Source organism: Phalacrocorax aristotelis, chromosome 1, assembly GCF_949628215.1.
Source record: "Phalacrocorax aristotelis chromosome 1, bGulAri2.1, whole genome shotgun sequence".
In the NCBI taxonomy this organism is placed as follows: Eukaryota; Metazoa; Chordata; class Aves; order Suliformes; family Phalacrocoracidae; genus Phalacrocorax; species Phalacrocorax aristotelis.
Genome location: NC_134276.1, coordinates 112,493,239 through 112,510,300, shown reverse-complemented (window position 1 = coordinate 112,510,300; position 17,062 = coordinate 112,493,239). Strand labels below are relative to the sequence as shown.

The 17,062-nt window shown below is 40.2% G+C and overlaps 1 protein-coding gene across 8 annotated transcripts in view; it reads left to right on the top strand.

The window, feature by feature from the left end:
* Positions 1–17,062, top strand: part of ROBO1 (roundabout guidance receptor 1) — a 748,981-nt gene that overhangs the window by 659,181 nt on the left and 72,738 nt on the right. For all 8 annotated transcript variants that reach the window (XM_075102152.1, XM_075102145.1, XM_075102162.1 and 5 more), the window contains 2 exons: positions 4,931–5,069; positions 6,342–6,481. In XM_075102152.1, the coding sequence (XP_074958253.1) occupies positions 4,931–5,069; positions 6,342–6,481 (279 nt within the window). The remainder of the gene's footprint in view (positions 1–4,930; positions 5,070–6,341; positions 6,482–17,062) is intronic.

Below are 17,062 nucleotides of genomic sequence, written 5' to 3'. Positions count from 1 at the left end.
TGGGTTTTGGTTATTTAGAAGTTGAACTTTTGCTTTTAGGGCTCTGCTTTAGATCAGAGGGAAGATTGCATGCCAGAAACTGTAACACTAGAAAGTTTCAAAGTGATCCTTCCTCAACTTTCACTGTATTTACCAAATCATCATGTGACAAAGATAGATACTTAAATTGGTGCTGACTTCCCTTATCCATTATGAATGGGCAGACAAAAACCCTCGGACTATTATTCTTCCTTTAGGAAGGTGATCTAGAGAACAGAGTGTCTCTTGTGGGTTTTGCAGTTGTGCAGCAGTCCTGGCCTTACCAGATCAGTCCCTTCTCTCTTGCATAATTAAGTTGAATATTCTTCCCCAAACTGTTCTTACTCTGAAGTTTAGTCTGGAATGTTCTTTTCTTGCATTCAGATTGCCTTTTTACTGCACCTACAAGAAAGGGGCTGGGGCAGGGGGGGAATGTCTATATTTGGATTTTTTTTTAATTCACAGCTAGATTCATGGCTGTAGGTCTCTGCTTTATTTTTCACTTCTTGTGTATGAACCCAGGCTAGAACTGACAGCTTAAAGATGAACTTGCTATTTCATCTAACATTCTGGCCTAGCATTACAAGCAAAAGTAATTTTTCTACAACACAAGTGTCCCATTGGTCTGGACATCCTCGAGAATAAAGGAAGCTCTTTTATAGAGTTTTGTTCAGTTCACATTTCCACTTCAGTCCTTTTTGAACCATTCACTAAGGTTTTGTATTGCAGAATCTCTGTATCTTTATCTGCAAAGTCAAAGTAATATTTGGAATCACCTTTTTCAAACACACACATGAGACACTAAGAATATGGGATTGTCTCTTCATCCTTCTGTCTGCTGGTTTTGTACTCCTATGAGAAATCTGTGGCATGTTTTTGGTTATTCACACTTCCTGATTGTGCCAATGGCTTCAGACTCTCCCAGTTCCAGGGAGATTATATGTATATCTTTAATACGTACAAGTCAAAACATGCAACTGTCTTCTCAACTCCCTCAGAGAGTTCACAGGTTTATAGGCAAAAAGGTTGTTTGCCGTAGGCTAAGGAAACCGGCAACCACTCTCCTGTTAAACCTTCCCTGTTCTTCCATGGACATCCTGTTGTCATCTGGTGCTGCCTTTCTAGGTGGCAGATCCTTCCTGGAGTATCCCAGAAATTGTTAAAAACATTCTGCCTTGTGCATGTGCAGTCTCGCTGATCTCCAGCCTGGTGTGGAAATACAGAAATATGAATAGCCCAGCACCATAAAGCTTTGAAACCTGTTACAGGTTAAAAAGTGTGTTGATCCCTTTCCTGAAATTTCTAGCTAGGAGCTGGGTTGCTGGAATAGCACAGCCTTTATTGAGATTCCGTTTTGTTTCAGAAAGCCTGAGAAAAAGCATGCAGCAATTAATCTGACTCTGGTCAGCCAGGACTTGAGTCATCCATGTCCTGCAGTGTACGTCAGGGGTAACAGCAATTTTTGTGAACAAAAATTATAGAGAGAACACTGGGGGGTGGTGGTGGTGTTTGCTTTATGTGTTCTAGTGAAAGATGTTGTCTCTTTGATGTAGCATTAGAAACAATTGCCTTGAATGCTAGCTGCTGCTGACACCTGCAAGCAACCTCAAAGAGATACTGTGCTGGACCTTACTTAGCCTTTGAATTTAGAGGCACCATTGAGTTAAAACCTGCAGTGAGACAACATTTAGTTTGTGCATTCTGTCTTTTTGAAGCAGTGCAGCAGAGGAGTGGCCATTTGCCTGGGTCCTTGCAGCAGGCCTTCTTCTGAGGATGTGTATTTAGATTTTCTGTGTAGTTGTGTGTCGTGGTTTAGCCCCAGTCAGCAACCAAGCACCACACAGCCGCTCACTCACTCCCCCCTCGTGGGTTGGGGGAGAGAATCAGAAGAGTAAAAGTGAGGCAACTCATGGTCTGAGATAAAGACAGTTTAATAGGTAAAGCAGAAACTGCGGGTGGAAGCAAAGCAAAACAAGGAATTCATTCACTGCTTCCCACGGGCAGGCAGGTGTTCAGCCATCTCCAGGAAAGCCGGGCTTCATCACGCGTAACGGTTACTTGGGAAGACAAACGCCATCACTCCAAATGTCCCCCCCTTCCTCCTTCTTCACCCAGCTTTATATGCTGAGCATGACGTCATATGGTATGGAATATCCCTTTGGTCAATTGGGGTCAGCTGTCCTGGCTGTGCCCCCTCCCAGCCTCTCGTGCACCCATCAGAGCACGGGGAGCTGAAACAGTCCTTGACCAGTGTAAGCGCTACTTAGCAACAACTAAAACATCTCCACATTATCACCGCTGTTTCCAGCAAAAATCCAAAACATAGTCCCATACTAGCTACTACAAAGAAATTTAACTCTATTCCAGCTGAAACCAGGACAGTATTCACCCATTATTCCATACCATTTACATCATGCTCAGGTTCCACACTATCCAATACAACTACATTAACCTCCACCCCCTCCTTCCCATCCTTTGATAAAATACACGGCTATCATTCAGTCCACAGCTTTGGTCTCCACCTGTTCTTGTGGTCACTCAGGACAGGAGAGGTGGTGTGTTGCGTGGAGTTACTGGGCACCAATGCCAGCTCAGGTCAGGTCACTGCTGCACTTGCACTGCTTCTTGAAAGGCTTGTCCTCCATTGGTTCAGGTGGTTCTTGCTGTAGTAATTCCTATAACATGCAACTCAAATCACAGGTTACAACAATTTAAAGGTATATCCATTACAGTCTCCACCCCTGGCCCCTTTGGGCTAGGTTGTAGGTTTTAACATTGCAATGAACTCCTCCCCTTGCTCCCAGACTGGCTAGCAACAAGGGGTTTCTGCTATAGTAATTTCCATAATATGTAACTCAAATCCCGGGTTAGAACAATTTAAAGGTATTTCCATTACAGTCTCCGCTCCTGGTCCATTTGGACCAGACCATCAGGTTTAACATCGTAATGAACTCCGCCCCTTGCCCCTGCTCTGGTTTGGACTTATCCACAGGCTGTAGTCCTTCAGGGTTGTACCTGCTCCAAGTGGAGCCTTACCCGGGAGCCACAGTCTCCCCAGGGGCACACCTGCTGCAGTGTAGACTTACCCAGAGCCACAGCCGCTTCGAGGTGTGCCTGTTCCAGCGTGGCCATCTGTATGGGCCTCAATGCTTTCAGAGCTATACCTGCTCCAGCATGGCCTTACCCACAGCTGCAGTCCCTCCAGAAGTAAACTTGCTCCAACGTGGCCTTGCCCATGGCTGCAGTCCCTCCAGAAGTAAACCTGCTCCAACACAGCCTTGCTCATGGCTGTAGTCCCTGCAAAGCCTGCTCCAACATGGCTTTGCCCCATGGCTGCAGTCCCTCCAGAAGTAAGCATGCTCCGTTATGAGCTTATCCATGGCCACACACTTTGAGGTGCTCTGGCATGACCTCATGCACAGCCACTGATGCTTCAAGGTATACCTGCTGCAGCACGGACTTATCTACAGCCACAGACACTTCGAGGTGTACCACCTTCTCCAAGATGGATATATCCTTGGGGCACAATTGCCTCAGAGGTATACCTGCTGTGGCACAGACATAACCAAGGCCACAGATGCTTCAAGAAATACCTGCTTTGGCACGGGCTTATACACAGACACAGATGCTTTGGGGTGTCCTGCTCCCACATGGACTCATCCTCAGGTCACAGTCCCGTTGACTCGAGTTTACACTAGAGTTCCAGCCTGTCCAGTACAGCAGCACAGAAACAGCAGCTGAGCCCTGGCCATCTGCCAGCCCAGGCGCATCGCCATGGCTGTTATCAGAATGTTCCCAGGCCCGGCATGGTAAGGTGATAAGCAGTACAGCAAGCAGCGAAAGCAAAAAGCAGCCACTAATGAGCGCTAGATTTTAAGGCATACAGTAAGTCAGGCAAGCCCCATAGCAAGCACAGAAGCCTGCCAATTAATAGCTAAACAGCAATAACCACTATAAATTCCATCTAGTGCATTCCAATCAAATCTGTCGTTATCTCAAACCTTTCGTGCCCCACGTTGGGTGCCAAAATGGACTGTCGTGGTTTAGCCCCAGTCAGCAAAAAAGCACCACGCAGCTGCTCACTCACTCCCCCCTCGTGGGATGGGGGAGAGAATCAGAAGAGTAAAAGCGAGGCAACTCATGGTTTGAGATAAAGACAGTTTAATAGGTAAAGCAGAAACTGCGGGTGGAAGCAAAGCAAAACAAGGAATTCATTCACTGCTTCCCACGGGCAGGCAGGTGTTCAGCCATCTCCAGGAAAGCCAGGCTCCATCACGCGTAACGGTTACTTGGGAAGACAAACGCCATCACTCCAAATGTCCCCCTCTTTCTTCCCCAGCTCTATATGCTGAGCATGACATCATATACTGTGGGACATCCCTTGGTCAATTGGGGTCAGCTGTCCCGGCTGTGCCCCCTCCCAGCTTCTCATGCACCCAGCAGAGCACGGGGAGCTGAAAAAGTCCTTGACCAGTGTAAGCGCTACTTAGCAACAACTAAAACATCTCCACATTATCACTGCTGTTTCCAGCAAAAATCCAAAACATAGTCCCATACTAGCTACTACGAAGAAATTTAACTCTATTCCAGCTGAAACCAGGACATTGTGTTTTCCTTTAGCTGTATTAGCTGTGACGATGATACGTAAGTAAGGAAGTCTGTGAGTCTGTGCTTGGGTCCTGAGCCACTGTTGAGAGTATCTGCCTCCTGTGCTGAGCTTCACAGTGCTGGCCACCTGTGGGGCTACGGATCTTCTGCCTGGGGCTGGGAACGAGAGGAGCGGTGGCAGAGGCACCTCCATCAGATCTGTCACCCTGCTGCTGTTGCTCTAACAGCCACATTTCAGGGAAAATCACAATTCGGGCACAGAAATGCTGGACTAATCCCTTTTTTTCCTTTCCTTTCCTTTCAGAGAGACCATCTTTTGTGAAGAGACCAAGTAATTTGGCTGTAACTGTGGATGACAGTGCGGAGTTCAAGTGTGAGGCAAGAGGTGACCCGGTCCCTACAGTAAGATGGAGGAAGGATGATGGGGAATTACCAAAAGCAAGGTGCAGTACATGGACTTACCTCTTTTATGATATCTAGCTTAGTATATGATGTAGCCATTCAACATTGGACAGCTGGCATTTCTCTTTCGTGAGTGCAGAAGGCCATCAGATCAGGCTGATCTGATACGACATTTCTAGTTACCATTGAGCTCTATTTGAAGTTATGATTTATATTGAAACTTAAGAATGGTTTGTTCTCAAGTTTTTGTTGTGACAACACACAACAAATACAGCAAAAAATAACTAGGTTCAATCAGTAATATCTGATACAGATTAATTCTTCACCTGAAGATTCTTCTGTAATTACTGAAAGTTTTGGAGAATGTATAACAAATAATAAATTAGATTGCAACATCAAGAAGTATATATTGGAATCACGGTTGATACAAAACATAGACTGGTAATGTAGAAAGCTGCCTTCGTTATACATGTTTTTGTTACTAAGTTTCCAATTAACCTTTTTTTTTTCTGTCATTGCTCTAATTCTGGCCAAAAAATAAACCACCTTATTAAAAAGAAATACATTCTGTGATAGGTAGATTATTTATTTATTTTCTTTGAATTCACAGTCATCAGTTAAAAATGTATTAGGGGAAGGGACTGAAAGAAGAAACCCTGTAACAGTTGGCTGTTGGTCATCCAAATCCTGTTAATCTAGTCTATATCTTTAATCAAAACTACAGCATTTTTTAGAGAAAAATCTACTTCCATAAAGAGAAACACATTGACTGTGTTATACAAAGAAGAGAAAAAAGTTGATGAAAGGAGAGGAAATGATAAAAGGCCACATTGTTCTTTAAAAACAAATTATTGAATGAATTGTGGTTTATCTTGACTTTCAAGCAATTCTGATCTTCTTGAGAACAGTATTTTCTTTTCAACCATATTAAAAAAAAATCCTTAATTCGGATGGAAGAATTACAGGGAGAATACTATTATTGCATTCACTTGTTAAAAGATTTCTAACAATTTAAACATCCTGTGATAGAGGTTTACAATTGTATTACACCAGTGAAATTCTTCTGACATCAGTAAAACTGACTCACACTGCAAATTAAATCAGAATTAGGTCTTCAAATATTTAGATATATTTTGCTTTTAAAACTTTATATTTACATTACTAATTTTAAAGGATTTATGCGTATTTCTAAGGGAAATTTAGAAATAAAAATATTTGGGAGTAAACGTACCATACTTTTACCCTTTACAGAAATTGTACAAATTTCGATTATTCCTGTTAATTTTTTTTTTTTTTACTATATGTATTTAAAGATACGAAATCCGTGATGATCATACCTTGAAAATCCGGAAAGTTATGGCAGGAGACATGGGCTCGTATACTTGTGTTGCAGAAAATATGGTTGGAAAAGCTGAAGCATCAGCAACTCTGACAGTTCAAGGTAAGAATGTTTCTTTACATAGTACTCTAACCTAGACTAAAGTTGATTTTTTTGCATGGCAACTTCATAGTGTTGCTATGCTCAGACTAGTTGAGTCTATACACTACTAGTAGAGTTGCTACTTAAGCAGGAACTCTATGCTGTGTTGTTAAAAAAAAAAAAAGCAAAAATATAAATGTGGTTTGAGTTGTATTCTTAAGAAATAGTAGCACTTCAGATGTAAGGAGTTTTGTAAGCAGTCTTTACAGTGCTGGAATGGGGAACTGATTATGTTTTGAACTTCAGTGTGATCAGAATCGTGTCACTTGCAATCTTCGCATCTGAAACCCTAACAGAAAAAAGAAAAAAACAGTGTTACCAAACTACCTTGTTTTAACTTGAAAAGAAAGGGTTGTAAGTTCAAGTGTCTGCCAAATTTTTTCAATTAAATATAATCAAGAGGCAGGGAATGATAAATCTGTGTATCTTGTAATACACTAACCCAGACCACTGGAATTCCTGTTGCTTTTTCATTATAAAAGTGTATCATAGCACTACTGTTTCTTCGTAAGGCAAAACTTTGGTGGAACTCAGTGAACTAATATGTATAAAAATCCTTCATTGCCTTTATATACACAATCCAGATGTTCACTATTCAGATAATCCCTCTCTTCCTTTCCTGGCTAGCAGAGAGGCAATGATGTCATCCTGATGCTTTTTTGTAAGCACTGATGGTCCTTCTGTCTGTTTCTCTGTTCAGTGGGAATTAGTCATTATGGAGTTCGGGGGAAGCAGAGGCTTAAAAGTATTTTATTTGGTTACAAGCCTCTATTTAGACACATTTACTGTAACACGAAGCGTCTTGTCCTTAAACTGCTCTCCTTTTTCCACCAAAAACATTTGGTGTCCCTAATATCCGTAGCTGTTAGGAAAATAGGAATTCTTTTGTTGAAGCTCTCATAAAACCAAGAATTTTCAGATGTTTTGTTAGTCAACATGATGTTTATACAGCAAACCTGATACCTTATGTTTGCAAAATAACCAGCTCTTATGCTCAGTGTTTTAGAATTGAAGATTAACATGTGAGCAGTAAACACAGTTTATTCAAAAGAAAAAGGCTGAATTTTTTTTAAAATGGCAATTTGTTTTGAAGCTTGTTTCTTATAACGGCTGTTAATCTTGTAAAATGTTATTGTTAAGAAAATTTGCTTTATGACTGATTGAGCAGTTACATTGCTGGAAATAAGCTATTGGCAGCGCTAATCCTTTGTAGTCCTATTCAAAGTAATAAGCAAACATGTTCCTGTAATCTCATTTAGGTTAATGGTGCTACTTAGATATAAAATTACATAATTATGTATGTATTTTGAGATCTAGAGTGAGATCTTTTCAATTTTGGTAATGAAATGGTACTTTTAACGAACATGTTCATAACTTAAGTCTTGATTCAGAAAGATCCTTATTTTTTTAAAAGTACTTGTATTACACAGTACATATTTACATTGTAACAGCTTTGCTCTTCGGATACTGTTATAGGATAATTTGTTTCCCAGTGTGAATGGATTAACTCCTGAGCCATGTGTCTGTACTAATGTCTTCGTAGAAGGGATTGATGTGAGAAACTGTGATGTGTAAGGCCAATTTGTAGTTGGTAATGTAGTAAATTATGATCAAAAGCCATTTACTAGAGTATCCAGGAGACCTAGTTTTATGGGAAGAAAAAAAAAAGGACTCCTCTAAAAAAACATGCATTTTCCATTCAGATTTTTTTCCACATTTTCCCCCTCCCCTCCCCTCTTCTCCTCTCCTCCCCTCCCCTCCTCCCCTCCTCTCCTCTCCTCTCCTCCCCTCCCCTCCTCCCCTCCTCTTCTCCCTTTTGAAAACACTTTTTTTGTCCTAAAAGGTCAGGTTTTTTACTATGCTCCATCTTGAGAGGTAGATTTGATCTTCTTGTTTTGGTGCTAAGATGACATTGATGTTGCTGTTCACGGACACGTGGCTCTTTGAGGAGAATTTTTTTTTTTCAGGAGTGGTATTTTTTCCAGGTAATTTAAGGAACAGAAATGACAAGTCTCTTCTGTGCTTTTGTTAACTGTCACGTGATGTGTTGACTGTGAAGATTATTAAATGTATGTTCTGCTATGACAAATAGAGTTATTTCTGTTACATCTTTGTAAATAGGGGGCTGTGATACAAATCGTGGCCTCAGAAGTTACACCTGCCACTGTGTAGACTTGTTATATTCAGCAGAGGACAAAAAGGGGGTTTTGCTTGGTTTGAGGGTTTTTTTTTGTGGGGGTTTCATTTGGATTTTTACCCCCTCAGTATCTCAGTGATAGGCTATGGTGTTTTCATGCCAGATTATACTACAAAAAAGAATGTGAGCATTGTTAACAGTAACCCCAGAAGTCACGTGTCTGTGTTAGGAAAGGGGCAGTCATTGTCTGTCAGGTGTCTGTACAGCTGCACTGAATGAAACATAGCACACAGCAGAAAGGGCTGTAAGCGGTGCTCTTCGGGATGCTGCTGGGGCCTTAGGGTTGGTAGCACTGCTAAGAGGAGGGCATATCCTCTTCTGTACTCATCATTTGTCAGGCCTCAAGCACTGTGATTGACCTGTCTATGTGCTGCACTATACAGGGTTATCTAGGGTATTCAAAGGTGGAGCGTGCAACACCGGGCCTAATTGAGATACCTAGGTGTCAGGGACGTGCTGATGAAACGCAGCGAGTAGCTAACCTGGTGTCTCAGCAGAGAGCTGCCCTGGATCTGGCAGTATTATTACCTCCAGGTCAGCTCTGACCCTCCTTGATCTAGCAGACGTTGGAGGGCATGATGCATGCCCTGCAGTTCTCCCTGTCTCAGCAAAGCTGCACAGCGGTGCCTCTGAGCTAGGCAAATGGGCCCAGTCTGTGTCTGTGGATTGGGAACTGTCAACTCAGATAGTTCAACTGCATTTAGTAGGATGCTAACTGTAGAAAACACAAAAAAGAGGTGGGAATATCAGTTCCATTTTAGTGTTCTGCCTGCTCATGGCACCACCATCACAGATTCTGATTATTGCAATCACTGTTTTCCTTTATACAGACTCCTAACTTTGGGGGTTATAGGGGTTTCCTATGTCAAGTACAGAGGCTGTATTTTTATTGAGATTTCAGTCATATTCTTAAACCTAATTTGGAGCTCTGTATTAACGCAGAAGTTTGAACCCGTCACTTAGTCTTTTACTATTGCAGCTTAAAAGCATTCCCATCCTTGAAACTGTTTGTCAGGTTATTTTATTTTCTTCTTGAAAAATTAAATAGTTAAGAAAATATAATCCTGCTGTTGTTTGCATTTTCCTAAAATTAGAGTGTCTCAGTCCACTGTTTTCATTTTGCAGCAATATGTAGTGCATATGTAAGGCATCCAGAGACATTGCTAAATACATGTGGAAACATTTCATTCAAGAGATGATTAATTATTAAATAAATACCTCAGTCAATGCAAACTGCCAGGAAGCGGCCCAGAGCACAATACATTGTATTTTACCAACTAGCTGATGTGCTCCAGAAAAGGGAAACAGTGTCCAAAAGTGCATCTCTGGAACCAGTGGATTTCTCTCTTGCTGTAGCACTAAGCAAGTTGGATATTTTTGTTGCGTATATATTTTTTATATATATGCAAGATATTTTTCATGCTTTTCTGGAGACTTATTATGTGATTTGCTTAGCTTTATTCCTTGAAGCAAGACTGTAGAAATTATAATATTACATATTTCATTATTTTATATATATAATTGAAGCCCACATTCCTAAGACATACAAATTTACCAGAAATGCATGTCTCAAAACTTCAGTTCTAAAAGAGAATTAGTTTTACCATTAATGCAAATAGAAGTAGGGCTTCTTCAAAAATCTGCAAATTTCACATTCCATCATAAAAATGTTTTTAAGTAAATCTAACAACAAAAGGTTTTAAATATTTTTCCCTACCTCCATTTGCTTCACTTCCATTTGCAGTACTTAATTAGGCTTTTTTAACATCTACTTTATAATTACGCTGAAACAAGCTTTACTTCTGATACAATTGGTAATTGTGGCTCCCATGGAAGTTCCACTGTGGAGTTGACCAGGAACCATTATAGCAATGGCAGTGTAGTTGCTACTTAGAAGGAGTCAAAAGAGCAGCAGATCAATAGGTCGGTTGACTTGAGGACTTCCCACAAGAACAATACCAACCCTGCAGCTGTTGGTGACTGTAGGTCGGTCACCAGCAGGTTGGTAGTGAACAACAGTCCTCAAACTTTGAGTTCTACTTAACTCTCCTTCCTCAAGCAGTGGCTCTGGAGGAGCTCGCAAAACTTATTACAGTGCCCTGTCTAATATTAAGCTAAACATGTGGCAGCAGTGACTGAACTGCAAAATGTAAATTTTGCCTTTCAAAGGCACTAAACACATTCAGTGTTATCAGTTTGGCAGCAAAAAAGAAGAATTCCTATGGAAATTACGCTGGCCCATTCATATTTTACAGTGGTGATTTTGATATCAAGGGTTTTTTATCCTATGATGTCATGAATTTTAGGGTTAACAGAGCTTGTCTGCTAGGTGGATAGTGAGCAGAACTTTTGATAAGTGACTTCTCGCTGTGATTTTTGCTGTACTAGTCAACTGACAAGGAATTTTAATCTGAAAAGGTGGCACATGCTTCAGGTCTGGAACTTCCTCCTCCTGCAACCCTCTCTTTGTACAAAGCAGCTTTAAGGCAGACCGTAGAAGATGTCTATTTGGTACGGCTTCTGGGTAGGACTGAGAATACCAGCCAGAATGAAAAGGAATAGGATTTGCTCTTTTATCTGACAGATACCATAAAAACGTTTCCACTGTGACAGGCCGCTGATACACATTATAAGTTGGTTGTAAATGTAGTTGCTTCATAAGCGTCTGAGCTACCTACGTTAAAATAACAAAAACAAAATTCAGATTTTAATGGGATTACAAAAATGCTATTGAGGTATATGGTGGATATTATGTATTGCAGTGAAGGACTCACAATATCGTGGGTGAATTTAACCACTTGAATTTTAAAACTAGGATTTGAGTTTAAGTCTGAAGTTCTCTACATCGTCTCTCAGTTATTATTTCTCCTTTTGAAAGAACTGATTTTAGGCCATATTCTGTCTTCAGTCCCCATGAAGGAGGAAGGAGTAACAGTGATTGTCCTATGAACTTCAGGATTTTTTTCAATTAATAAGCTTTTGGCATGATGAATGAGAGAAACCATCTCTTGTGATTTGTATAGCTTAAAGAGACAGCCCTTTCCCCCTAATGACTCCTGTAAACTATGACACTTAAGATTTCTATCAAGGATCTGAGGAGTTTGACTGCCACCTATTTCTGGTGAAAGAATATAAATCTTAGAAGTTAATCAGAAGGAACTGAGGAAGCCATCTAAAGAATCCATGTAACATTTTAATAAATAACTGCTCCTGTGGTTTTTAAGTTTTTAAATGTTTTTGGGGGGGTTGTTTGTTTTTGGTTTTATTTTTTCTACATAGAGCATCACAACAGTGACAGCAATTGCTTACATGGAAATAAGACTTTAAAACTTTTGAGATTCCTTCCTGCAACTTAGTACTTTGAAACAAGGACTTGAGACAGATGTTTCTGAGCAAGTAGAGCAGGAGGAGTCCAAGTAATTTGGAGAAACATTACTACAAAAATAAGTTGAAGCTAGAGGGTCTCCCTGCTGACAGGGTTTTATTTACTCTAAATTTCTTTAAGATTCTACCTTCTAATCACTCGCTGCAGAGAACGGAAGAAAGTCGATTTGTGTAGCATACTTCAGCACTGAATTGAAAAGTAGCAAAGAAAATCTGAAGACTGTCTTCTAGTGCCTACAGTCTCCTAAATCCCATGGCTAGGGAAAAATCTATTCTTTGTGTGTCAGGCTTCGTTGTTGCAAACTTTATTTTGTGAATGCTCTTTTGAAGAAAACATTTCAATAATTCTGTCTTTGGAATATACAAAGTAGAATTTTACTACAAGTTGCTGAGTTTGCAGATTTTTGGATTTATGTATAAAGTTAAGTAAGAGTGTAGGAATAATAATTTTCATTGGTTATTTGTTAAACAGTACTTCTGCTATGTGTTTGTTCTGAAATAAATTTAGGCTTTATGAAATTATACTAAAAATCCGTAAAAAGGTAATACACACTTTACTTTTGACTTGTTTATAGCCTGTAAGTAATTTTCATGAGGGCGATACAGTATTTACAGTGCACTCTCTTTTTTTTTAAGTGTACATGCCTCATTAAAATCAGTAATTTCTGAATTGGTCCTTGATAAAACAAAAAAAAGCAGGCTTATAATAATAGTGCGTTCAAACATTATTTTGATAGCTGTTTTGAGTACTGTTTGTTACTATGAATTGTGTTTTGGTTGAACACTAAAATATTTTATTGTTATGTGCTGAATAACATTCAAGAATAATAAAGTAATAAAGTATCTTACAGTCTTTATAGGCTAACTAGATCACCTAGTGGGCTCAGTATCAGAATCTTCCAATGCTAGAAAAAAATGGCTTCTTCAGGTTAAACTGCTAAGTATCAAGTATGCTCACATTATCTTCTGCAGGAGGTATCTGCATGCTCCTCATGCCCCCTGACCACACATGAATTCCCAAAGTTTGGGATGAATTTTTTTTTTCCATTTAAGTAGGGAATAGGATGAGAGGATTGAGAAATAAAAAACCAAAGCTGTCTGGATGGACATGAGGTTGCTTCTCTTGTTCTCATAAATACCTTATGCTCCCTAAACACAGCATTGAAGGCGATTCTGTTCTCTTCGCATCTTTCAGTGGCACAATGAGAGCCCATTTAGACTTGCACCTCCTCAAATTAAACAGCTACTCTCTCTTCTGATACAGTTACGGTAGCACATTGAGTCTCATTACAGAGGAAGAAGTCACCTGAGAGTTCTGCTGTGGTCCAGTCTTCCACCAGCAAGGTCTGATGGCCTTTCCTGTGCCTCTTCCTTCAGAATTCTTGGGTGCTCAGATCTTGTCAGATTGTTTTTTTTCTTGAAGAGTATAACTAACCTAACTAAAGACTAAACCTCAAAACATGTTTGGTAATATCCCTAGACCATCACAGCTGCAGCAGCACTTTTGTTTCAGACTACCAGCAATTTTTGATAGCATTATCGTCTTTCGGTAGAGGTGAACCACTGCTTCACTATATGAAAATCAGGCCGAGTGTCTCTGAAATTCTTATTTTATTTTATTTTTGCACATTTTGATTATTTCCTTAAGCAACTTGTTCACTTTTCTACCTCCATCGCAGTAAAAAATCTCAGTACCTGACAGCTAATTCCATCTTGTACAGAATTCTTATATGTTGTGGGTTTTGCTACCTATAATTAAAATTTGTTAGTATGTCACTGTTACCTTCCTGTTAACATTATTAAAAAGTAAGTTCAGGTATTAGTGTCCCATATGTAGACTTGGGTTGTCTCTGTGTGGGGTTGTGGTGTCCCCATAAAAAGAAGTCCAGATTTCTTTTGAAATAGTATCTGTTTCAGTTGACAGTATTCCTTACTGAGTACTGCATGCCCAAAATAACATTTTTTTAATGAGCAAAAGTTACCACACTATAGAGATTTATTGTCCTTCCATTTTTAGTGTGTGTTTGGTATCCATTGATCATGGGGCTTTGGCCACTTTTCAGACATAGCTTTAACTTATTAGGTTGCTATGGATTTCAAGTACTTCTTTCCAAGAAGAAAACTGTGCTATCATAAACAGCTGGGAATAAAATCCCACTCTGTTTCCTTTACAGCTCGACTACCCTTAAGTCAAAAAATGCAGTAGAAAGGTCCTTAGAATTCTTCAAATAGTATCTAGCTATCATAATCTTTCTGTACTTCTGCACAGCTTATTTAAAATTAATCTGTCTTTGTTCGCTCTTTTAAAAGGCTTTAGTATAAATATTTGTAGCCACGACTACTTAGGTTGCATCAGTGCCCAAAATTACCTCAGTTCTTTTTAAACACGGGAAGACAACTCTTCTCCAAAAAGAGAAGCCTGGGAAACAGGACTCCACAGTTTATTGCATTACTCTAGTTTTTAAATAGATGGAATTAGACTTGTCCTAAGTGTGCCCTCTAAATTGTGTGTGGTTTATAAGATGGTTTAGGAGGACTCAGAGCAAGGAAGGGGGAGGGGAGAATAGGAGGGAAACTTCTGGAAGACCTTAAATCCCTCTCTCCCTCTCTCTGTCTTTTAACCCCCATATTTCAGATTTGTCTTGTCACCTCAAGGCAATGACAACAGGATTTATAAAAGATTTAAACTGTGTACTACATGTATTAACCTGAGAAGTGTTACCTTTTAAAACCACACTGCAAATTCTATTTCCACATTTTTCATTTTATTATAGAAATCTTCACTGACTCCTGCAGAAGGAGAGATTATGAACTTTCTTGTTTTGTAGCTTTTATCAGCAAAATCAGTTGCAAATCAAAAAATGTCATGTGAGTACATTTTACACACTGTTCTTTTCCAAAAAGTTTTTGCAGTAGCTTCCTCCCATACATGCAGATACAAACACACACACACACGCTTGTGTAGCCCTTTTCATCTTGACTTTTTAAATGTTTTAAAGGGAAGAGTCATTAGCCTGCTGTGAAGCAGACATTAAAATAATGTAGTTCCACAACTGAGGCACAGCTGAGAGAGAACCAGATTTTGTTGCCGAGCCCCATCAATTTGAGTTGAGGAGGGAAACACCTCTTAGCCTAAATTAAATCTCAAAATGGCCAGAAATCCATAAGGAGTCAATGCCATTTGATAGCTTTTGACAGCAGAATAGCACCCAAGCAGGACGTTTGGTTAATGCACAGATCTTGTGCTGTTTATCAGCAGATGGTAGAGTTGATGATGTTGAACTGCCACGCTGCGTGTGTTGTGACGGATGTGTTTAGGTATGTGAAGGGTCTGCAGAGCAGGTCTTATGAGGAGCAGCTGAGAGAACTGGAGTTGTTTAGCCTGGAGAAGAGGAGGCTGAGGGGAGACCTTATCGTTCTCTACAACTACCTGAAAGGAGGTTGTAGTGAGGTGGGGGTTGGTCTCTTCAACCAGGACACTAGTGATAGAACGAGAGAAAGCAGCTTCAAGCTGCATCAGGAGAGGTTTAGATTTCATTTACTGGAAGAGTAAGTTTTTTACTGACCAAGGCACTGGAACAGGCTGCCCAGAGAGGTGGTAGAGTTGCCATCCGTGGAGGTATTTAAAAGACGTGCAGACGTGGCACTTCAGGGCATGGGTTAGGAGACATGGTAGTGTTGGGTTGGTCGTTGGACTTGATGATCCTAGAGGTCTTTTCCAACCTTAATGACTCTATAATTCTATGTGTTCTAAAGCGGTATTCTCGCCTTTGTCTCTCCCTGGTATGGGTACTGGCTCTAAATGCACTTATATTTTCAAGGCTTTATTTGTACTGTCAGCATCAAGGAGCAATACTTGCCTTTGTTGTTGTCAGACCACTTTCTCCTAGAGCACGTTAGCTCTTCTGAGTACACACAGGCACCTGCCCTTTTTTCTCCGGGTACCAAGTCGCGAGGTGTAAAATAAATCCAGCCTGCCAGACATGTGTCCTGTGCTGGAAATGAGAGATTATATTCTGCCCTGCATGGTCAGAGTGAGTGTCATGGTGGCGTGGCTACCAGGTTTCCAGACTGCAGCTGTCTCATGGCTGCTGGCTCGGAGCGCAGCTGGGTAAGTGCACAGTGAGAATTGCAGCTGGCAGCCCACTGGTACCCTAAGGGTGGTGCTTTCATGTAGGGCACAGACTCTGGCTAGCCTGTTTCTAAGGTACTGCCCAGCCCCTGACAAGTCTGCAGTATTCAGACAGAAGAGTGGATCTGGGTCAATTGTAAACAATAAATAAATAAATACAAATAAAAACCAAAAACTTGGGAAGTATGTTGAGGGACAAAGCAGCTAGTTGATACTGGGATTTTCCCCTTACTAACTTTTCTGTGCATGAACCTGAAACGTTGTTACGGGTTTCTAGGTTTCCACTACTTCTAAAGATGATCTTACAGTCATAACTATTTTTCCTAATATTCAGTCAACTGTATTCTTTCTTAATTTCATTCCCCTACTTACAGTACCATTATAGAAAACAATTAAACTGTTTCTTTTCAAATCAGTTAGATTTCTGTCTTCTTGCCTTTGGTAACTTTGAAGTTACCGTAGTCATTTTTTCGTATAAACTTAAGAAATGCTCATCTGACACATCAGCAGCAATCCAAAACAGAATTTTTCCAGTCATCATAAATGTAATAAACCACGATCACTCCCTTGCTGGCTGTTTGGAATTACAAGTGATCACTTTTGATTTGAAACACCAAAAATCTCATGTAAACATTTTACCTCAACTATATGGCTGTGGCATGCTTGGTGCCAGACTGTTAGACCTTTCCTCAGAAATTTGTACTGCACTGTATCACACTTCATGCTCTGGGACTACGTACTGTGAAAGCATTCACGGTGAGTAAGGGTGTCCCAGTCTGGTCTCACATGAATGTGAAGTTTAGCAGAAAATCTGGGAAAATATGAATTATTTATACATGTA